At 33.2% G+C, this 24,566-nt stretch overlaps 2 protein-coding genes across 11 annotated transcripts in view; one reads left to right on the top strand and one right to left on the bottom strand.

Annotated features, from left to right (window-relative positions):
* Lerp (lysosomal enzyme receptor protein) overlaps positions 1-5,196 on the top strand; it is a 35,488-nt gene extending 30,292 nt beyond the window's left edge. For both annotated transcript variants that reach the window (XM_069117036.1, XM_069117037.1), the window contains exons 15-16: positions 1,940-2,088; positions 3,612-5,196. In XM_069117036.1, coding sequence (XP_068973137.1) covers positions 1,940-2,088; positions 3,612-3,701 — 239 coding nt within the window. In that variant the 3' untranslated portion in view covers positions 3,702-5,196. The remainder of the gene's footprint in view (positions 1-1,939; positions 2,089-3,611) is intronic.
* A 1,881-nt stretch (positions 5,197-7,077) lies between these two features.
* LOC138182053 (diacylglycerol kinase theta) overlaps positions 7,078-24,566 on the bottom strand; it is a 43,575-nt gene continuing 26,086 nt past the window's right edge. For 4 of the 9 annotated variants that reach the window (XM_069117549.1, XM_069117553.1, XM_069117552.1 and 1 more), the window contains 12 exons: positions 21,998-22,129; positions 21,793-21,927; positions 18,640-18,757; positions 18,370-18,557; positions 17,733-17,945; positions 17,519-17,653; positions 17,053-17,227; positions 16,334-16,653; positions 15,740-16,028; positions 15,222-15,381; positions 14,794-14,901; positions 7,078-10,839 (listed from right to left, as the gene is read on the bottom strand). In XM_069117549.1, the coding sequence (XP_068973650.1) occupies positions 10,726-10,839; positions 14,794-14,901; positions 15,222-15,381; positions 15,740-16,028; positions 16,334-16,653; positions 17,053-17,227; positions 17,519-17,653; positions 17,733-17,945; positions 18,370-18,557; positions 18,640-18,757; positions 21,793-21,927; positions 21,998-22,129 (2,087 nt within the window). In that variant the 3' untranslated portion in view covers positions 7,078-10,725. Of the gene's footprint in view, positions 10,840-11,670; positions 13,870-14,793; positions 14,902-15,221; positions 15,382-15,739; positions 16,029-16,333; positions 16,654-17,052; positions 17,228-17,518; positions 17,654-17,732; positions 17,946-18,369; positions 18,558-18,639; positions 18,758-21,792; positions 21,928-21,997; positions 22,130-24,566 lie in introns of those variants that run through there. The other 5 variants (XM_069117551.1, XM_069117554.1, XM_069117557.1 and 2 more) reach the window with 2 other exon arrangements.

The following is a 24,566-nucleotide window of genomic DNA, read 5'->3' as shown; positions in this document are numbered from 1 at the left end:
ACTTTTACGAGGAAGGAGGAACAACATATAATTACGTTACGATAAAGGTTTGAGAAATCGGATATCTTGATAGTGATGATATTACAAAATTTATTAATTAATTTCATGGCGCTTTGATTAGATTACGATTATTTCTATGACTAAACAATACGTACAATTGCACAGTACAGTGGCCAGTGGAATCACACTTTTCGCGATCAAAAGGCAGTTTTTCAAGCTTAATATTAATAAGTCAGTGATCAAGGGTAACGCTTTGAAGTAAAAATTCTGAAATTCGAATCGAAACCAGACATCCTAATTGCTCATTATAGAACATGAAGTGGCGACTTCCGGTTGCGGCTTTATACGTGTCAGTACGTGTATTTCAATTATTTAATCGTGTCTGATGTTTCTAACAAAATTAAAGTCCCAGAAGGGTTTTAAAAAAATGTTAGCAAGTGTTAGATATGAGATTTCCTTCATACGAAAATTGAGACAATCGTTCTAAAGGAAGATATAAATTTTACGTGCAACCTTCTTCAACTTTGAAATTTCTACGCACCTAAACAAATTGAAATCCGTAGAATTTTGACGTCTGGATTGGTTCAACCTGCAAATGAATAGTACCTGAGCTTGTTTGTACGTGTTCTTTTTCCATTATATTGAAAAGAAGACAAATATATAAACAAGCATCGAAATATCATTCATTGCTCAGTTTTTCATCTTCGGTTAGTTTTACGCGATTTTAATCAGTCTTCGCTATTCGCTTTCATCAGACAGACGTGTTTCGTTTGTGTATTAGCGCGTTTAGTTTGAATTACACGTGCTTATACATAATTCCGAATTCGTAGTTTATTTATAGTAAACGCGTAGTTAGTTTGTAGTACAGTGTATTATAATTGTTTGAAATAATTTTACATAATAATGTCGCAAGGTATGTGTGACTTCTTCGTTGCGGTTTCGTCTGCAGAAGATTAAATATTTTTATTTTTCTGGATAAATATTATTTACAAAATAAAGATCGATATATGGCACAATGAAAAGAATCCGAGTACCTATATGTAGTGGCTTGGACAACTTAGATTGTTAAATAAAATTATAATATATATGTATAGTAGATAATCATGTATATGTATAATATATTGTATCAATCTTTATAAATAATTATATACCAACAACTAATTTTTATTATATTACAGTTATTATTAATCATTATGGACTAATATAAGTATGGACATTAGTCAGCTCTGTTTTGTCGAAAAAGATTAAAGTAATGACGTTCTGCGAAAAGCGACTCGCCAGCCCACTGCACTGTGCAGTATATCGGTCATAAATTTCAGATTGAAAGCCTAGCATTAAAATCAGAGAAATCTACAGAAATGGACATATTAAATTTATCTTATCCAATCTTCAATTATTATCAATTTGAATGTACATAGTTAATATTAAGAACTTAGAACCAAAATATCCAAACATAAAATTCATTCAGTTACCCAATTTGTCTTATGGATTCTTTCCCCAGGAAGCTCTTCGATTCCTGTCTGAATATTCTTTCTATACAACTACTTAGAGTACAATTTACACAAAATATAAATTGCATATCGATGCTAATGTAGATAAATATAGATTCCTAAAAATTAAATTAAAGATTGAATCAATTTGAATTAAAAATTAAATTAAATGAGATTAAAATCGCTGCTAAATTATATTTAAAGTATTATATTTATACATTGAATTTGTATTAAATTTAGGTCAGAAAGAAAATACGATTATTCGTGAAGTAAGTCAAGGGAAAGAGGGATAAAGGTGGAATATCAAAGAGAAAGTTGGGAAAACCAGAATTTGCCGATGTACTGCGTGTTCTCAATGCTTAACACGTATTCCACAGCTTTATCGAACTTCGATCCGAGAAATTTATTTAAAATTGTTATTATAATATCGTATCGTTCATCTGTTACAGCTGGTACAATTGCAGGCATCGTGCTGAGTGTTATCGCCCTGGTAGCAGCGTTGCTTTATTTTCGAGATCCAGATAAACGAGCATGTTTGCGCTCTTGCATTAATCCATTTTCCTTGAAAAGAGGCAGTAGTCGCGTTCAATACTGCAGGGTACGTTAAAGAAATCGCATATTATATTATTAGTTATGTATTACGCATATTATATTCATATCTGTATCTGTATTAGTTAATTAGCAATGACGAATTATCAGAAGATAGTAAATATTCTCGTAATTAGATTACTAGTGTTTACGTAAATTTATGTTTTTCTAAGCAGAATTGAAGAGACTTAAAGAGATACATACGTGTTCGTTTCTTATATTTCGTAACTTATAACGTTAGATGTTTTATATATTTTTGCATATTACACGCATTTCGTACATTTTTCAATCTATTAATTTTCCATAAGCATATAAACATACGCAATTTACTTATAATTGCAAACATAATGTTATATATAAAAAAGTTGTTGTTATTTCTATACTCGGAGGTAAGATCAGAATAGTTATTATTTTATTGAATGAATAAATCTATCACACCGTTCTGAGCCGAAAAAACCTTTATTGCACGCGCTTATAAAGACTAGGGATAAAAACAAAAAGGCATCTTAAGCCTATCGATTAAATATATCGATTGTAACTAGGATCATCCTCTAGTTACTATTTCTTATAACTAACGCAACTGCATATGGATGGCGAGCACGAACTCACGTTGTCATTTTCAACAAAAGCTTTATTTGACTTGTGAAAGTTTAAAAGAGTATAAATAATTATATAGTTTTTGTCTTTTATTTTATACTTATGTTATATTACTTTATGATATATTCTTTGCTCATTTGTCGTTTGTCTATTTCGTTCTTCTCGTGATATTAAAAATTACGTAAAAATAAATTTCATTTTATTAAAACAAATTATATCGGTTACACCGGCCTTTCTTTGCAACTTATTTATTATTTGCTATCATGTTTTTGCGTTTTATTAGAATTCTTGACACGTCTGTCAGTATTTTTAACTTTTCCATTTTACGAATATTCGTGCCTTTGGTGTGTTACTAATTTACATAATCGATAGATAACGTTCATATACATAGAAAATTGTTTGAATAACATCAATTCTCGTACTTTCGTGTATATTAATAGCCGCTCGATTGGACAACATAGTGGATTAAAGTAACACAGATTATATTTCATTCCTTGTATCGTCGTAGAATATGTTTATTATAATCAGTAATTATCAGTGTGAGATTTGGTTTTTTCTTTCAACGAAGCACATGTCCTATATTGATCTCTTGTTTTAGCTTCAAATGAAAGAAACATTAATCTTAAAACGCAACATGTATATGTGACATTGATAGCAGCCTAATAAAGTTCATACGACAATTACTATTATCGAAAAAAAATTCTTGAAACAACAAATTTGTGATAGCTTAAATATTGAATAAACACATATCTATTTTACAGAGCATTCATTAAGAAAATTAAAGATATTATGTTATTAAAGTTATGTCAAGTTATATTGTGATCAAATTATAGATATAGTGAAACTTATATTATGTTATAAATATAGTAAAATGAAATAAAACTATATAATATCACGTTAAGGTCAATCTTAAATAATTAATTATTTTTTGTTTAGGTCGACACTACAGAGGAAGCTCGTCTTTTGCTAGACGTCGATCCAACGCAGTGCCAAACAGATAGCGACGATGATCTTTTGAATGCCTAGTCATATCTCATTGTTGTTGTTTATCCTTAAAACTTTATTTTATCTAAGTTTCAAAACACACGAGGAATATGTATTCTTATCGAACACGTGAAACTCTTGCTTGAAACGCGTGAAAACATACTTTTCTGCTTTCTTTGCATTACCATTGGTTCCGTGCCATAAATTTATTAGTATTAACATTTAGGACTGTCACATAGAAGAAACGATTTTAGTAAATATAGTTTTCGTGTTTCAATGTAATAATTAATATCGGCTTTTGTTTCATTTAGAACTTTGCTAACACGAGAGTTACTTGTGAAAATATTCAAACTAATAGATATACAGATAGGAACTGTAGACTGAAACTGAAGATTTCGTTTGGTAAAATTGTATAATATTTTTCACACGGAGTTATACATTTTCTGAACTATTCCTGGAAAAATAAGTGCAGTAATTCGACTAATATTATACGGTAAGGTTGTAAAGTAGAATTAGCGTTATAAAATTTATGAATTAAAAATTAATTTGATGATTCTATAGTAATGTGATTTGAGTCTAAATTAATTTTTATGCTTCTAAGAAGGTTGTATATATTTTACGTTTGTTTAAAATAGATATGTTTTATTTCTAACTGTAATAAGAGATAGTCTTCTAAGAAATCAAAATTTTTAATAAAACAATTGAGTTATTTCAAGGTATTAAATTACCAATTGAAACACTGTACTTATATACTCGGGAAATTTAATTTTCTTCTTATTTTTCTGTTTGAAAGCTACTGAAGGAAAGCTCAAAGAAAGCTTCCAAAAGATAATCTTTCCTTTTTTGGTTTGTATTCTGTAACAAGATTTTTGTTACCTTCTATGGTACGGAATTTATACATAATGTTTATTTTGATAACTAAAAGAAAACAATGTTCTTTACAATGAAATTAAAATAAAGCTTCTTAAATATTTTTGTGATTGATATATTATAAAGCATTCCAGTATATTTTTGAAAGAAGATTATATTTTATATTAGAATATCAAGAATCAATTTGGAGCTTTTCGTATACAAGAAACGAATTTCCAAAATTCATTAAAAAAATAACGATGTATTTCAAACAGATCTACTAACGAATATTCTATATGAAATGCAATATACATATAGCAGTATCGTATTATACGCAGCTAATAAAATTTGAAATAACTGAATAGAAATTCTAATATCGCTGGATCTCTTGTCATCAACAATATTGTGCTGTGTAATGATTTATGTAATATTTGTTTTTTAAATGTCACTATATCAATAATATTGACGGAAATATTTTATTGTAATTTACCAACCGAACAATTGTAGCATAGTTTGCAAAGCTACTTTATAGTTCTTTATTTTGTGAAATATGTAATATGTTAGTTAATTATTTTATCGATGTATCTTTGTCGATTATAAAAATATGTAATTCCAAAGGGGTACTTAATCTGTATATGCAACAATGTTTTTAAACGATGTGTCTATAAATAAAATCTTTTAATCATTATGATGTTTTCCTTGAATGTACACTTAATAAAGCTTTCCGTTCCAACTCTTTTATCGTCGATATTTCCAAAAAATTGCTGAAGGAAACAAATGTATCTCACATTAAACTGCTAACGTTATAACATTAAACCGATTAAACTAAACACTCACGCCCCTTCGTATACCTGAAGCGCTCAGGCAGCACTTCAGGCAACTTTAGAAATATGATTAGCAATACCTGAACGAAATATAAAACAATTATGGTCGTGGAAGTGCTGTGGAAATTCCTTCGTCTGACCATCGACCAGTCGAGCATTTACGATTAGCTGGCGGTTCGTCGGAAGTAATCACTTTTACGTCACAGCCAGTTATTGATAAGACGATGGACATGGAAACTTAAAAGCGTTGCTATGAAATAAATTGTTCTAAGTGCTAATGTGCCGATTCAGAAAATATCCTCCTGTCTTCGAAAGCGAGTATCATAAAATTATCTAAAAAAATCCTTATTTTTGTTTTGTTCCTCCGGACTATGTATGTATATTAATACTGCAGCTCTTCAGCAAAATGGAATATATTATTAGCGATATATATCGTATTGCGCGATATTGATTAATATTTAATATGAATATTTTTAAATTATTAATGTTAATACTAATTCTGTAAAGGAACTCAATTATCATATTCCTGTATCATTGTATTTTAGGTCCAACTAGAAGCGAATAAATGTTTGAAACTCCTTACCTTTATAAGGAAGTACGTGTTTCCAATAACTTGCTCATGTTTTTGGAGAAAAAACATTAATATAGAATATGTCGGTAATTTTCATCACAGGTATCCGTTTGTTCAGCATGTTCACTGTAGGTTTTACGATGTACCGTTTGACCATTTAGGGTCGTGCAAATCTGTGTCATATGTGCGACACTCGTGAAATATTCAAATAACAATTATTTGATGTCAATAAGACAGTGTGGCGAATATAATACTCCGTAATTCTCTATAATTATCACGAACATAATACTTTAATCCGTATGTACTACAGGTAAATAAAAACTTATCCGATAATCTTTAGGAAATATTATCAGAAAGTGATAAAAGAAAGATTTAAAAACGTTAAAGATGAAATATTTAAAAATGAAATATGTTAAAAGAAAGATTTTCATACCTAATTTTCTAATTTAAAATCAGCACTGTGCACATCTAAGAAAATGTTCATTTAAAAAGAAGATAATATTCTATACATAAAATAATTCTAAAATATTCTATATAAAATAATTCAAAGGCAATGTACAAAAATGTAGACTTTCGTTAAATTCGTATTTAATCAACACTGGCTATTATTATTATTCTTGTTTAACAAAGCTATTCCACGAGACAAGTTTTAATAGCTTGTAACTGTAATACCAACTTGCAAGGGTGATTTTTAAGCCAATTTAATCGATTGGTAAAATAATACTACTTTTACTAAAATGGTTCATCTTACCTATAACAGAAAGACAGATCACAATTCTAGATTTTATTTTCCTATTTTCACGGCTATTTATAAAGGCATTGTATTATGCTAATTACATATTCTAGAAAAGATAATCCACAGATATAAACTAATAAATATGACAATCAATACTTTAAAGGTATTCAAAGATGTACATCCATCTGCTTCAGAATTACCCTTTGTAAATCTAAAATGAACAAATTCCATATTTCCAATTTCTTTAAAATAAGAAAAAAGTCACCTCTTTCTGTTACCAAGAATTACACTGTATCTTGCACAATCAACATACAGTAATCGATGATAAAAATGGAACAAAGGATCAGAGGGGAGGTATGCGTCCGCTCGTGTGAAAGTATCACACAGAGAAACGGAGAGCGGATACGGAATGTGTAAAAGTGAAAAAAAATCCACAGATAATGTGTACATTAATTTATGTAATATTCCACTCTTTCCGTAATACACGCCAAGACATGATTGAAACAAAAACCTCGCCCACCGCGGATACAGTAACGCGTGCTTTGCGCACGTCTGAAACAATACAATCAGGAAAAAACGAAAGCTCGTTAAACTCGGTAACAATTCGATTCGGTATACCACAGCAGTGTGCGCGTGATACATCGACAATTGTAATTACACAACGAATTTTCTCTATTCGATCACACAGCAAGTGTCCTTTCGGCTTACAACGATAATACAGGCGTGTGTACGATCTGGGACATGGAGAAAAAAGAAACGAAAAGCGATATTTACTCGATAGGGGAAAGAAATCATCCCTAAAACGTGTCACATCCGATCCCGTGATGATTACAATACGCTCTTTCGCTCTAATCGATAGAAAATAATTTTACGGAACCGCGTTTCTCGGGAACACTATGATCTACGAATACAATGGAAACGTGAAAACCGAGGAAGGCTCTGTGTTTCTGTGTACGTATCCTGCGTGTATGTCACGTGTGTGTCGCTTTGTAATTCGTGTTTATAATTCGCAGCGAGTTCGCAGGTGAAGGAAAAAGGAAAAAGAAAAATGAAAAACAAAAATATGTTGAATTCGGATTTTGTGTCGTGTACGTAAAAGATACTTTCGTGTGATCTTTATCCGTGTATTCTGTGTGTAACCGCGTGTATCTGTGTGCGTGTGTGTGTATACGTGTGTCGAAAGGACAGGAAACGAATTCAGTCGTAACAGCTAGCGTATTTTTTGTTTTCCATAGCACATACATTCATTATACGTAGATTGTTCATAGCTTAATGTGGTTCCTCTATCATCTTTTTTTTTGGTTTATAGCAACAGCGAATACACTAGAGCTTTTTTTTTTTTGGTCAGATTAACAAACGGACTCGCGATTTCAATCTGCCGCCGATACGTCGATTATGCTCACGCGTGCCGGATGTTGACCATGACCGACTAAGCCCATGCATCATTGGCAGGTTGTCGGGATTCGTTTCGTACAGATGGGAGACCATAGTCTCATCCGGCAATGACCGGTCTCCCGATTGAAGGAAAATTTTGCATTTGCTCTGGCGAAATGTTTCTTCATTTTCTTCTTTTTTTTTCTCCGTGCGATCGGATACCTCATGATTGAGAAGACCTACAAAGTAGCTATAAGAGATGCAGGAGCGTATTTCTACAAGCGTCTCGTCTCGAAAAACGCAAAATTAAAAGACCTCGCGCACATCTTCTATTACCATTTGACACGTTTTCCGTACTTTTGACGCGACGGTTCGCGCGCGAAACGAATTGTCGAATTGATCGAATTGCTATGTTTCGATCGATCGAAACGCACGCGACACGTTTTATCCTCCCTTCCTTTCTATCTTTATTCTCTCATTTCGCTTATTTTCTTCCCCTCCCCCCTCCCCAAACCATTCCCTTAGTATTAATATTCCTAACAGGGACGATCGTTTCTTCTATTCCTTAAATGTCCGGCATGTAACGAACAGCATCCTTTCTCCGCCACTCGGAATAACGATTTGTTTGTTTCGCTTCTTTTCTCCTTTCTCTCGTTTTTAGTCCTACATTTACAGTATTATATACAACTGTTTGGCACCAGAATTGTCTCTTAATCGAATTGATGCCAATGAAAGGTCCAATATGAACACGATCCACGACGTTATATACGACCGCGACGATGCGTTCGTTCACTCCCTACAGTCAATCGAACAGCCGCTCTTCAAAATTCACTGTCTTCCTTTTTCTTTTTGCGTATACAAATCGTTTCTGGAAAGCTCGACGTTTCTGTAGACGCTTCGCCAATCTTCTCCTTCTGCAATTTCTTTTTTGGTTTTCTTGCTTTTCCTCCAACCAGAACCGGCCCTGCGTATCGAGAGGTGATTCAAACAGCGTTGAAAGTGTTAACACGTTAGAAGTTCCTTTTGGCATAGTTTAGAAATGTACATGTGTGTCCATCTTTGCTCTCGAACCACGTTATCAGTGGAATGTGTTGCATACCGGTGGCTGCGGCAAAAATTCTTTCTTCTTGAGAAGAGCTTTTTGCCGCAGCCAGAAAATGGGGAACGTCATTGCCAAGTCGCCCTCGAACATCTCTTTCAGCTTCGACGAATTTTTCGGAAAATCGTATGAAATCGTCGTGCCCTCGGTTACAGTCGAGACGAGTTGGCAAAAACGTTCCACCGCCGTTTTAACGTCTACCAAACGCGATACATCTTAACCCTTTTCCTTCTCCAACAAGTTTTCTCTCGTTTCCACGTTTTCGTTCCTCTTTGTTCGTTTCTTTTTTCCTTTGTTTTCTTTTATTATCTCGTATTCTATGAAATGTGTGACTGACTGCCACTGGTATTTGTTTCTTTTTTTTTTTCTTTCTTATAAATTCCAGACTGCCCAGCAGCCAGACGCACAACAGTTATCACAACTTAAAATCATAATACTAATACATTACTCTTTTGTAAATATATTAATATTTTTAATCATAAATATTTTATGTATATATATATATATATTTATATTTTTTAATATATATATATTATATTAATAACAACTGATTTTGTATTTATTCGATATTCGTGATTACGGGTTTCGTATCATGATACTTACTGTGACTTAGTAAAATACCATACGAAATGTCATGTACAGTTTACAGTTCACTTCCTTTGATCGTTTTTCGGGACTAAATAACCAACTATACAACGTAAATGCGCAATGTATGGCTGTCAAGCGAATAAACAGGGGAGAAACTTCGTTCAATACTGTTGCTTTTCTTTGGTAACTTTATCTCGTGATTTTTTTTTTTACTACTCTATCGCGTATAACTCCTTCTTTCACTCTTTTTTTTTTATTTGATTCGCTCGCTTTCTCACTCATCCTCTCTCTCTCTCTCTCACGCTCTCTTCTTTTACATACACACGACACGTTTTTCTCTCACTCTCGTCTTTCGCGCTCGCTCTCTTCTCTTCACCCTCGTTTCTGGTTTGTTTTCTCGCTTTTTTCTTTACTAAAAAAATATCGATCAAAGCTACGTACAATGCTATATAATGATTATTAACATTTAAAAATGAGATCTAGTTATTTCATCCTAGCAACTCGGAAAGGGACATTAAAGATTACTTGAGTTTATAATGAAGTTGTCCATTGGACGAGCATTTTTGTTCTCGTTCTTCTTCTTCTTCTTCTTCTTCTTCTTCTCCTTCCTTTCTTCTCTCTTCTTAACAGTCACAGCTTCAGTTCGCAGCGCGTCGTGATTTATCCTGGCATATTTTCTTTTTTTGTTTTTTTTTCTTTTTTACTTTTATTCCTGGAGCGGTTCTACTTGCGTCTTTTTTTTTTCTTTTGTGATCAAAGACAATTGTATTCACGTACGTGTGTAGATTCTGTTCTGTGTATGTGTACTATGTCTCGCGTATGTGGTATATACGTGTTGCTGCTGTTTCTGTTTGTGCTTACGTATAAGTTCGTACAGCGCGTGACCGTGGTCATACAGACGAATTTCGAGGCCGATTTCGTTTGTTGCGTGTTGTGTCAAAACCGTGCCGCTTGCGTGTGCAAATATGTGGTACTCATGGCGTGGCATCCTCGTTCTGGTTGTACGAGGGACAACATTTGCTCACTCAGAAGATTTCAGACTCCGTATCGTTCGAGGACGTGGCCTGAAGTGCCAGCTGCATGCTGGACTCTGTGTTACGCCGTTTCATTTTACCCTTGGTCTTCTTCAGCATCGTGGCCTAGGAAGGGACAGGATCACAAGGGGGCGCGCACAAAGGAACAAATATAGAGATTGTAATATGTCAATGCCAAGTGACCAAAGTGAAACGACATGTTCGGTTAAACGCAGCTAGAACATTCCACGGGCCAAAACACTGAGAGATAAGGATGCCAATGAAACAAGTAGTCCGGTAGATTTCTATTTATCTGAACCGGCAATGGCAAAAATTAATTTTTTAGTGATTTCTTTTATTCTACTTTTCTTTTCGCTTTATTGTAATACTGGCCACAACGGCGGACACGAAAAGAACTCGCACATCGTTGTACTTATTAGAGAATTTACATGCTGGTCCATTAGATCCAAGTGTTATTTAATTTTCTATCGTTTAATGATACGTTCGTATGACTGGAAAAATTGCACGCTATGGAAATGGAACACACAGAGCTTGATAAAATACGCGCCATTGGAAGATGAGGACGTACGTTGGTACTTTTTGCAACCACTGAAGTATAATTTACCGAATGTCCAGCTGGACAAATTGTAAAGTACAAATTAAATAATAATAAAAAAAAAAAGAAACTGAAGTATTAGAATTTACGTTTAGTACGAACTGAATACTTTTCATTGCTTTTAGTTTTCAGTTACTTTATTCGAATCATATGTAAAATTAATTAATACTCGTCGTAAATTATATTAATCGATTATTATATTAATTAGAAAAACAGATGACGTGAAATTTGTTAAAGTTCTGTAATGAATATATATAGTAGGTGTTCCAATACTTTCGGACCGGCAGAATTTCTCTTGCAAAATTATTTGCTGACTGATGACATTAGTGTAGAATACTTGTAACTTGTGCAATTTTGCAAATAACATTAGTTCAATTTGTGCGAGTTGAAGTAATTACGTAAATGATTTCTTTCCATAGTTAATTAATTAAAATTTCATTTCAATAAACGGAGTTCAGATAAACAGAGTTCTATTGTAAAAGTAAAATGAAAAATTAATCGACGCTCGAAGGGTCAATGTTCAGATGTTGGAGTTTTAAACGATTGATTAACGATACGATTAATATCGTTTAGCTCATTATCTGCCTTAATCTCCGCTTAGAGATTATGGAAACAAATTATGGATAAATTTCGGATAAGCAAAAATGTAAGCGAAATACTTATATATATACAGGCTGTCTCATAAAACCGAGCTAAGCGATAATTTTAGAACGTAAGAGGTTGAAAATAAAATTGTATTAGAAAAAGACAAACTGGCTTCGGAAAGTGTATCGTGTGTTTGCAACGGAAATGGTGTTTTAAAGATTGAAGATAATCTTCAATTCTCTTCTTTTTTCGCTGAAGCATATGTTGTATCTTTTTATGCAATTGATAATTTTATTATAAAGAAATATTGAGGTACTTGCGTGTAAAAACGATTAGATTGGAGATAAAAAGTAGATAGTAAAGATAAAGATGTAACTTTGCAACATTTAGCGTATGAAAGATGAGGAAAGCACGTGTAAATACATAGATTGCGTGTTTAAGAAAAATATCATTTGAAAAAACACCCTGTATATCTAACGTAAAAATAAGCGCGTCTACCAATTAATCAGCTGGAGATTTTGCTAATGAAACTCTTTTTATACTTCAATATGTTTCACATATTACTTAAAAATGATGGTTCGATAAAATAGATCATACTCTTTTAAAAAAATGTGTAAGATCCTTCGAGCGTTCTTTACTGAAGCTGGGAAACACCATTTGAAAGAACGAGAATAATAAAATCATGTACGGTGTTGCGAAAATGTATAGGTTTTATAAGATTTTTAAAATATATACAGGATGCGATCGAAAGTTATACTTATAGCCGTAACTGTATATATATATGTACCACATTTCTAAATTCGATGTTTTCCGAAAATTAAGCTTCGAACAAAGTAAGTTTATTCTGTATATTCATTTCTCTTTTTTTACAATCAATCATTTCCTGTTCACTTGTATATAGCTTTCAACTGCACACTGAATATATATGTATATTTTCTTTCATTTTTCTTCAAAGTACAGGATGATTGTCACTGCTTATCGTATAACATTTCTAAAATATTGATCAAATTTTGTCGAACCTTTAACTTTTCACAACACTGTTTTACGGCAAGCTTGAATTGCGCTGAACGTTTAGGCGTGAGCGTAATTGATAAATTCTTGGACGCTAAGATCTGACAACGTTGAGTCAACAAATTCGACATTACATCACGCGTGAAGCAAATAACTTTAATTAAAATTTAAAACTATTATCAAAATCATACAGATAAGAGAAGAATCTTAAGATCTTAAAACCTTCCTGATACTCAATACGTTACTCAACGCTAGAACCATCGACGACCAAAGCATCAAAATATGGAATGGCAAAAACCTCCGGATAAAAATGTATTTGCAAATTCATCAAATTTCTGTAACAATTTATCAATTCGTTATTACGACGATTCTGGTAATACGGTCAATGCTACGAAAATAATTTGCGTTTCAATTTTTCTGGTAACCGGTTTTTCGATCGGAAAGAAGATCTCTTGGAAGTCAAGAAACCTTGATCCTAACTTTCTTAAAAACCAAACAGAAAGCCACGACATTCTGGTTCTATCTGAAACCAGATGACCTTGGAAATATAATCTTGAGAGTCAGGAGACTTTGACGTTGTCCAAAAATTTATCGTCCATCCACACACATCGACGATACTGGCACAGAGAGCTACATGCGGCGGAAACATCGAATGGAGTTTTACTACACAGGAAGTACATGTACGTGTGTGTTTGTGTTTTATCGTAATGATCGCACCGAAACTCCCCTGTATCGTATGCAGCAATAGTACACGATACCAGGTGGAGCCTAGGCGGAGCACTAATTGAAAATTTCGTGTCTAATCGATCGACATAGACCGCAGAAACTGCGTTCTAGCTTTTGTTGCTACACTCGTCCGTGCTCTTGCTCCCCACCCCATTAGCGGGTGGAATCGAAGGTTCGGTATTCCGACGCTTGATCTTATTTTTCTTCAACATGGTAGCCTGGAGCGAACAAAGGAACAAGGAGACATTAGTTTTTGTGTGCGATTAGGGGTGGGAATGCATGCGCTGCCGGACACCAGCGGTTGGATCACGCTCTTATGGTGTCTGAGTAGAGCGTCATGGCAAGTTAGATCTAGCAGATAGTGCAGGTAAAGATGCAAGATCCTGCAGAGAGTCAACGTGCGACAAATAGATAGATAGGCCCCATCGTTCTATCGAAATTTCATGGGCTATCAAAGTTCTCTTGCAAATTTGAAGTAATATGATTAGTCAAATTTTTAGAGACCGTAAATTAATAATAGTAATTAAATTGGTAGTAAAATAAATGAAGTCACGTAAATTTGATGAATTATAAGTTAGCTGATTATCTTATCTGACGTAAAATTGTAAATTTATGAAAACTGAATGTATAATTTATCACTCGAAATTTGTCAATTCGAACAGCTTGATAATTTGAAATGTGAAGCAATGAAATTTAGATAACCCGAGATTCATGGAGTAGCTGGATCGTTTTATAGATTGTAGGTCTGAATTTGAAATGTCAGTAAAGTTCAATGCTTCGGGACGAGTGGACGAAATCTTTAGGAAAATGTTACGGGCTGTGTATCCGAAGAAATAATAAATAATTCATAGTTTTATACTCCAGTTAAAAAGATTACGCTTGGTATTATTCGCGCGCGTGGGCGTTCATGAATGTCAAATCAGAGAATAGATTGATATCTCAGTTTCCTTTAAATTGATTTCCGCGAATCAGTAAACAAACTATACTTACAAATGTGACACAATTTCCGTGAATATGTAACGTGTAAAAATGAGATAGAAGAAGAGCCGAAAATTAAAAAATTGTTTGGATGCGTTACATCCGTTCCGTTCTGTATTTCGATAGAATTATGGGTTCATTACGAGTGCCTGTAAAAAGATTACCTTTAGCGCTGATTTCAAAACTACAATATTCCCTGGACTCTGAACCCACGGTTCTCCGTCCACTTGTACTGGTATATCAGAGTGCAAATAAATTTTTATATGTCCTCCCTATGAAACATTCAAAACCAATTTCTTGCATCATATCACTGTATCATATTATATTTATAAAATAAAAAATTACTTGCTGATACTTGCCATTAGGCTTAATACTATTGTTTGTTGGAAACTCAAAGCTTAAAGTAATAAGTATTTAAATTTTGAAACATACAATACATACATACATTATGCTATATGTACACACTGAGTATTTTTATCGTCCTAGTTATTCGACGTTATATACAACGAAGATTTTATTTCTAATTTTCGTTTCAATTGGATCTACGGCTGCAAAATGTTCTAACAAAGCTAAGAATAGGATTTAAATTCACCTGCGCTATCCTCATCGCTGTGCGAAGACCAGATTGAATTTGTCCAAGGTGTATTACACCTGTAACTCCAACTACCTCCAACATTCCATCTCCGTGGTTCGGTGTATAAAATTGATCTTCCTTCGTATCTGGTCCCCAGGGATTTGCCCCAGAACCCCAACTACAATATAATAGATTTTAAATGAAATTTAATTGTACATTCTTTGTATATGTGATATTGTAAATGCAAAAAATCTTGCCGATAAAAAAATTATTATCTGAGCTCTAAATCATTAATTCTCAATTCATCAACGTTTTATTAAACCATCGAAGGATTAATAAACTCCCTACTTAGATAATTATTATTAGATCGTGGATTTTTATGCATCATTTGTGACAAATGTTACATGTTCAAAGTACAACGCTTGTTCAAATAGTGAGTGAAACAAATCCTTGCTTAGGTTTCATCTTTTTGGTAGTGTTCCAAAAAAAGGTAGGAATTTGCATAGACATTATTAAATTATTAATGAATGAATCACCTTAAAATGTTTAGAATAATTATTCCCTCGACTTGAGGTAATTCAACGACTCTGCCGTCCACTTCTAATCGAATTTCTTTATGCAAATCTTTGCACGGTTTCCGTTTTACCATTTTTCGTAAGCCCATTGTTACGTATACTCCCTTGTTACGTAATCTGCTCTTGAATTTGTTCGGATTTTCTTCCCTTGCGTTGTGAAAGTCTAAACACAAATCGGCGTCGATACCGATACCAAAGTAGTTGTTCATCACGAGTATTTGCGTATTGTCTTCGCTAGTAGCACCTGCGCCTGTAATATTTACGTATAAAATATTCGTATTTCATATTCATTTGACACCTTCATATTCATAGCGTATTATAATTTTCATAATGTTTCGTGATTTATAATTTTTACGTGAATATATCTTTATTAATTTCCTTTATTAATTCTCCGTCACTTAACTTTTGTCAGATACAATTGTTTTATACAAATGTCAGATTTTTGAACGACATAAGAGTACAAAAATAAAATTTATTCATTATTAATGGACATATGAACTAACAACTTCGTAATTTCTTTAGTTGACGATGGAAATTATTTTTAATGTTACTCACCTCCTGTATTGGTAGCCAACTGTTTATCTTCCTTGTCTTCTGTATGAAATACAACGGTCCATCTATCCAATAAGGATTCCTCCGCGTCGATTACATCTCGGAGTAAATTCAAGGGATCTTCGTCGCCGGTGTAACCGGAACCCCAGCACAGGACACGCGCGAGATCGTTTCCGGTTCCTAGGGGAACGATGGCGCAAGCAGGTGAGGAACATTCACTATCCTGTCCCACGTTATCCAAACATTGCAGGACCCATCCTATCGTTCCATCACCACCACAAACCAAGATTTTGTAATCCTTTATGTGACGGAAAACGTAGAGACTGCAATACAACGATGATGATTATATTAAATTACTATAGTTACTATCTTAGAACTAAATTCTTCTCTATTTTTACTTCTAGAAAATTTTAATTAAACGATTTAAATTCTACCAGATCTTTCCAAATCAATCTTAATTCATTTACAATTGCACATTTGAACTATTCTTAAGGTATGTTGTTTCATAATACTTCTAAAATCTGGTAAACTGCCAACAAAGTATTCTATAATATTCAATGTATATTATAAATTACGAAATAGATATGACATTGTATTTTTAACATAAATTGTAGGTAAATATTAAGTAAGTATATTCAGATAGATATTACGAGTATCTACCTGTTAATTCAGAAGTGAGCTATCAAACACTTTTAGAATTGTATAGTTTGTTCTTTGCATACCCAGGAAGTGGACCTCCATTGTCGAGATCAAACACTTGATACGGATTCAAAAGTTTTCGGAAGCTGGAGATCAATTGAAGTCCCTGGCAACCGCCAGATTTCACGTTCACGAAAACGAGTAAAGGTTGTACCCCTGGGGGCACCATGCTTGGCTCGATACTTGGTAATAGCATGACTACAACAACAAAGATATTAAGGCGATTATAGTACAAAAGGTATTTATACATACATGTATAATGTTAACTCATTGCCATATTAATATTTTAACGCTAGATATTTCAGAATATCTTACTAAATTTTTTCTCAACATTTTGTTTTTTGTTCGCAATTCTCATTTAGAGTTTTCCTACGTGTGAAGTGCGAAACATTAGAAAGAATGAAAAATTAATAAATTACATTTTACCAAGAAACCACAGGTAGACTGTGCACGCCAATGAATTAATTAAACTAGATAAAATAAAAATACCTAAAAGATGTTTATCCTCATATTTTGATTCTCTCAACGTATACAACGCCGTGACTGCCTTGTTCGAGTCCTCGTAAATGATTACCATCGAGCCATATTCATAGTATATTGGACCGATAAAGGAGAATTTATTTTCTGAAAATATCCGAAACAAGTGATCGTTACACGTGAAATGAATTATCGTAAAGTATTGTTTAGATATTGAAAGAATTACCTTTGCCTAAGAACTCGGTCAACATGTTTTCGTAACACCTTTCGGAGAGATTTGGTGGCAAATTGCCGACGAACAAAGCTAAATTAGGGCCATGGGGATCTTGTTTCAGCTGAAGGTAAAATCGCATCAACTCCATTTGCCTGATCGAATCTTGGCCCAGTTGTTTCATGATTTCCCATGGCTTCTCGTCACGAGCCAAAACTCTTTCAGTGACTGGATAAACGTAATAATAATTTTTGTATACAATTATATCTGATTATAATTATCAAATAGTATCGAATCAATCCACAAGTTTATGAATATCTTTAGTTATAACAAAGCAACAATAAAAATACGAAGTCAAGATCTATTTCAATTTGAAATACGGTAATTATTATTTTCTCTTGTGGCTTTCAAATTCTAGTTCTGTAAAATAACTTTTATACATCTGTTTTCAGCAGATATACAAAAATGCGCACGAATATATGAATTCATCTGATATAATTAATTATATCTTCAGACATATATATCTTAAGATATAATTATATCTACTCGAGTCTAGTTCCATCGCCAATAATGTTTCCTAACTAATCAATTCTACTTTGAATGCAATTTTTCATATAGCGAGTTAAAATTTCAGATTGAATTTGAGATTTACCACCGCGATCCAGAAGAATCTCGCTGCATCTGTAATCTTCCGATTTAAAATTTTGCAAACCGAACTTCTGAAGCGCTTCTTCGATTAAGTCCGCAACAGTTGTTGCTTCTGTGACAGATACCATACAGAACGACTCTGACACCTGTAGTTTGCCTGGATAGACGCGTACCTGTCCGCTTTCGCTATCCCTGAAATTGTCAGGTCATATTTCAATCGATTTTCTATCGGCTATGTTGGAACACATTGCAAAGTTTCTAGATTGAAACTTACTTGAACCGTAAGAAGACAGCCGGACGTTTGCCCTCTCTGCGATTCAAGTTTAGAACCGGAGTTGGATCGCATAATTCAGTCTCATCCGTGGCATACAGGTCGGTGAGGTAAAAGTTGGCTGAATTTTTTGAGGAAATAGAAATATGTACTGTTAAGCTTCTTGCTGTTTCAATTATAATACAATGTGCACTATCATTAATACATATTTACCATTAACAATATAAATATAAAAATTAGATAGAAATACAGAAATTAGATTAGATCATAGAAGGTATAATTGGAATATAATTGCAATGTATTTGTTTAGTTTCTCCCTGTTTTAGCTATAATGAGATGTGTAGTATCATTGATACATATTTACTATTAATAATATTGATTGAGAAATTAGATAGAAATACAGAAATCAGATTAGATTATAGAGAATACAATTGAAATATAATTGCGATAAGTTAAGAAATGTAAGTGAAATATGATTACGAAATATATATAATAGGAATGTAATTGTAATTATTTAAAATACAGATGAAAGAAATATAATCTTTCAATTGGAGCGAGATAATCCTTGAAATGAATTTCAATGAAAGTAAGTGAAAATTTGAAGAGAGAACGTTTCTTTTTGTATTTATTTGTAAGGGGATTTCAATTTCAAAATGTAAATTTTTCATCACCGATTACAATAAAGATTTTTTCCATTATATGATATTGCGTGAAGCTATTATTAATCATAGTAACATAGCAATTATTAAATTTTTGATGTTTATTCACCTTGTTCAATCGATGGTAAATAGAATATTTTCTACTTTCGAATAATAGCAAAATATTTTATAATATCTAAGCTTCCAATAGAATAATTATAATATTATTGTAATTAATACGTCATGATCTTTTTAAATTAATCGCAACATTCCGAAATCAAGTGGTATGAAATTGAAATCTAAATAATATCTTTAATTGTTCACTCAGGACAATAGCATAATCGAATATAGAAATATTATATCTTTTTTCATCTATTCACAGTTTAGAATTAACGGGATTCCATCTCTAATTGAGTTTGCAGATAAAGGGAGAGACAAACATTTAGCATGAAATGTATGACAGAAGAACAATTCCATTGATACAAAACTATTCTGTTCGCAGTTGTCAGTTTGATCTTTACGTAGGAGTAAAATATAATGGTCAACTGTTTTGTTACTGTGGGCGTATAGATACATCCGACAGATTGAGTTCACGTAAATGCTATTGACGCACATACGTGCGTGCAAATTTGTTCCCAAAAACATCATTTTTCTAAACAATTCACAGCGTGTTAAGCCTTATCAATATACTCTCGACGAATATACTCTCCCTGACAGTATAATATTTATTTGAAAATCTGTTCGATAGTCACACATTTATTCGTTATATAACATTGATAAAATGATTAAAATTGCTGATAACAAATATACATGTAAGCCTAATTGAAAATTATTAACATAAATTTGCGACAAAACTTGTTTACGATTATTTCCTTTCTTTCCTTTAATCCTGCTGCAGTCTTCGAATCATTTTGACCTGAATCTGTTCCGAATCTTATTTTCGTTTTAACGAAATCAGTGGCAAAAAAATGGAACAAAAAACGAGACATGTCAATAACGATTATTTCGTGTGTTTCTCAAAGTTAAACAATTTGTTATCGATAGAAAAACTCAAAGAACACACCAAAGATAAATACAGTAGGCCACGTTAATACAGATGCAATTCATTCTGAAATCTCATTTTTATAATAACGCTTCGTTCTATTATAGATTGAAATGAAAATATATATTTAGAGGAAACCCATTTCTCATAGCCTAAAGCAAAGTTTAATTCATATTCGTGATACAGAATTAAATTGTTTAACTTTTTATATGTGTTAAATTATGACTGAACTTTTCCTAATAAAGAGAATAAACAAACTAACACTCATACAACAGAGGTAAACCGCGATTGTCATAGCATTTTCATTTGTCATAGATTTTTGCCATATTCTAACTTTATTAGTAAAAGCTGTTAATTAATTATTACCATTTCACTGCACAGTGTACTACAAGTGTTCCATTTTCAGAGTCAAAAAACACATAATAGAGTAAAATAAAAGAAACACTTTCAATTCATCAAGTCTTGTATCCAAAAAAGGAAGACTCATCAAACACGAAACTAAAATACTAGAAATATTCCGTGTTCCTCATTAATTATCTCCTGTTAATAGCACTAATGAACAGATTGTCGATCTTCATGCAAATTCATAATTTCATGAAAATTACTAAGGAAATGAAACATATATAGAAATTTCTTTCACTTACTAAATATTATAATAAGTATCTTGTTTTAGATACTTCATATCTATATACTTGTATATTATTTAGTACGTACTCTGTAGATTTCTGTACCTTTAAATTTCTCATAAATGCGTAAATATTCGCTATTTACTAACGAGGAAACCGTAACGTAATCATCCAGCGCTACAATATTATATTTTCATGCAATCCAAGATTATAAACAATGCTCGTATGCACGTTGTCTTTCATGTTACCTTGCACGGCATGTGTCTCAACAACTATGTCGTTTTCCAAATTTTAAAACAAGTCGTTTCGTATGGATTTTGGATACAGTTATTCACCTATTGGTTAACATAGTTAGTATAATGCTCCTCGTATAATAAATTTGACAAGCGGAAGATACATAACGATTCATATGTCGTTCTGATAATTACAAAGCTTAATAATTTGTAGCTTTATATTTTATACTTTTGAATGTTCCTCTATGACGTATGCACTCCAGAGCGAAAAGATTAATCTTCCAGTCGTGGGCGATGCTCAAATCGCATCTACGTGTTCCATTAATAAATATATCTATTTATTCTGCAAATTTCGTCAGGTCACGTTATTTTCCTTATGATAAACCTATATAATTTTAAACGATTTTTGTACAGAAAATTCCTACAAGGCGTTATGATACGCGTACATTTAAATTCCAATAATGTTGTTGCAGTTGTAAATGTAATCATCTCTACTCAGTGTCTCGAACTCATACTCACCATCAGTGTAATTTAAGACTACGGTTACAACGAATATGATTTTCTGATATGAAAATCAGTCGCGGCTACAGGGTCAAGAGAAGATATCTCATACGTACTAGGATCTTTCGTAATATGAAATGCACGAAGTGCTGATGTCAGGACCTGTTCGGTGGTAGCTTGCCGGGGCACCGAGATCACGCGAAATATCCGTCGTCTGAGGGAATTGTCGCCGTCGTACACCTTGACCATCTCTATAGAAATAAGAGAGATCGGTAACAGGTCGACCATGGAGGATCAGTCACATGAAACGTATTGAAATACCTTCGTCACCTCTTTCTTTATCTTCTTTCTCCTTTGGAGAACGCGGATCACGACTGTGCGTGCTACTCGTTGATTCGCCATTGTCACGATACCTTGTATCTCCGCTGCTAAACTCTTCCGATATGCTTCGCGCTGTAAAAGAAATCGGATGTTCGTTCCTGTAGCTTAGGCGAGTCAGGCTCACTGACGTATCAGCTGGTGAACTTAATAGCATCGTACAGCACATCGCGATACAGTAGCGCACGTTTAAATTCCAATAAAGTTGTTACGATGGTTAACTTGAACGTCTATTCGGTGTTTCCAGCTCGTTCTCTCATACTCTACTCTCTGCCAGTGTAGTTCAAGACTACGATTACAGCGAATGCGTTTTCCTATCAACTTAACGTTTTCACGAATACGTCGCAAGAAACAGATACAAAGATACTTACGACAATTGCTAAGTCGTTCTTCGGATCTTTTGTTAGTAAGAAGGACAATTCGTCGAAGAACGCATTGCTGCAATCGTAGCGTAAACTTATCGACGAGGAACGAATTAATTACAGCGAGAGTAAGGGAGAAATACAGGGTGGTTGGTAACTGGTGGTACAAGCAGAAAGGGGGTGATTCTACGCGAAAATATAGAATAAAAATTAAAAAAAAAATTTTTTTTTTTAATTTTTCCATCGAAACAACGATCTACAGTGAGATCCGTTATAACGTACCGCACGCGTACCGAGCGAAAATTCAAAGTCGATTTTCTCGAAAACAAAGCCTCAAACGAAAAATTTTTATTCTATATTTTCGACTTCTTTTTTCGCGTAGAATCACCCCCTTTCCGCTTGTACCACCAGTTACCAACCACCCTGTATATCAGGGGACTCTTGCACGATCGAACTGATATTGTTAATAATTTTACATAAGTCACAGGTTACGAGTTACTAATATTAATAAATACCCTTGCTTGACAGTGGAAAATTTAATAGTAAATTGTATTATTTAGTAAATTACTAGCGAAGATTACGGATAAGAAATTATTCATTATAAGTACCATATCTGACAAAAGAATTATGAAATTATAAGAAAGAAGAATTGAAAACTTTCAACTTGTCGATTTATTAGTATCGAATTAGCGTTGTTAAATTATCGTGCAAGAAAAGGTCTCTCCATAAGTAATTTCGTCTTTTGTTTTACATTCTGAATTTCTAAAATCGAACAGTAACTATCTGTCATTCTTCGGCTAGTTATCTATACAATTTCGTATTTGTTATTAACAAATTCAGACAACACATTATTCGCCAGTGAATACGATATAATTTTTACTTTGTAACATTATACAAATAACCATATTACTTATGGAATGATCTATTGTCATATCTTTCTACCTTGTTCTCGCTGGATTTATTTCCTTTTCTTCGCCAACATATTCAAGAATTTTTCCAGAACGAAATCACTATACCTGTGTGCTGAGAATTACGATATAAATTCTCGACTTATTGTAATTTAAGCAAACACTACTGTACTTAGGTGTAAGATAAATGCATCGTATCGTTTATTGTTTTTTTTCAACTACCATTAAAAGATGCAATATATGTATATATATATACATATATACGTATATATATAAATATATATATATATAAATATATTTATACGCTTGGCAATCATTACTCAGATAACATTAATGGTGTATGGTAAGAAAGCATCTATAGAAAGTAGCTATGACACTTTCCGGGTTCAAAGTTCTTTTACGGGAATCATACGGAAGTACAGCAGATCAAACGTGTCATCCGACTTGGACGTTTGTACCAAAGGTACTACAGATTGGTATTATTGCTATTATTGAAGCGCTAGTATACGGAACTGAATCAATTTGATATCGACACATGGTGGCTTGGATTACGTAATATCAGTGAAGCTTACGATGTGAGATATTCTGAAACTTTAGTGCATAATTTTGTCTCGATGCTATTTTATGTATCTCAGACGAAGCAGTTGTAAAAGTCTGTTTCGTTTATTTTATGGAAGTAATAAATAAGGAAGAAACTTAAAGCGAGTCCGTCTCCTAATTTTGATAAATTTGATATTTCCATTCCTTCTCGCTTCTTTAATGAATTTTGATTACGGGCTAAACAATCTTCCGGATCAGTCATCGAATAATATTGATATCGTATCGATAATTTTTGAAAAGAAAAAAAAAGGCAATAAATAAATAAAAGTGCCGATGATCACCAATGAGGAATAGAATTACAATTAACGCGTTCGATACATTTAAATCGGCATAATTCCACTCGAGTCGAGATAAGAGAACGAATACGATATTATTATGCACTAAATATTTCAGACGTTCTACAAGGTGCATTGTTTCTGTGCGATAATTACTGCAATGATCATACTCATGTGAGATGTATTAAGGCAAGAAAAAGAAACGAAGGCGGATAGAAAAGGAACGAACTAAGGTGTTACATATACTGCGCTACAATGCAAAAATGTTGGCACTTTCACATTTTCTTTCAAAGAAAGTTCGAAGAATAATAAGTGACACCTCTTACCATCGGGCACGATGGGTTTGCAGAACACACATGATAGGAAG

This window comes from Bombus flavifrons, chromosome 7 (assembly GCF_040668555.2).
Source record: "Bombus flavifrons isolate JBK064 chromosome 7, iyBomFlav1_principal, whole genome shotgun sequence".
Lineage (NCBI taxonomy): Eukaryota > Metazoa > Arthropoda > Insecta > Hymenoptera > Apidae > Bombus > Bombus flavifrons.
The sequence above is the reverse complement of the archived record's forward strand: the minus strand, read 5'-3'. Positions and strand labels throughout refer to the sequence as shown.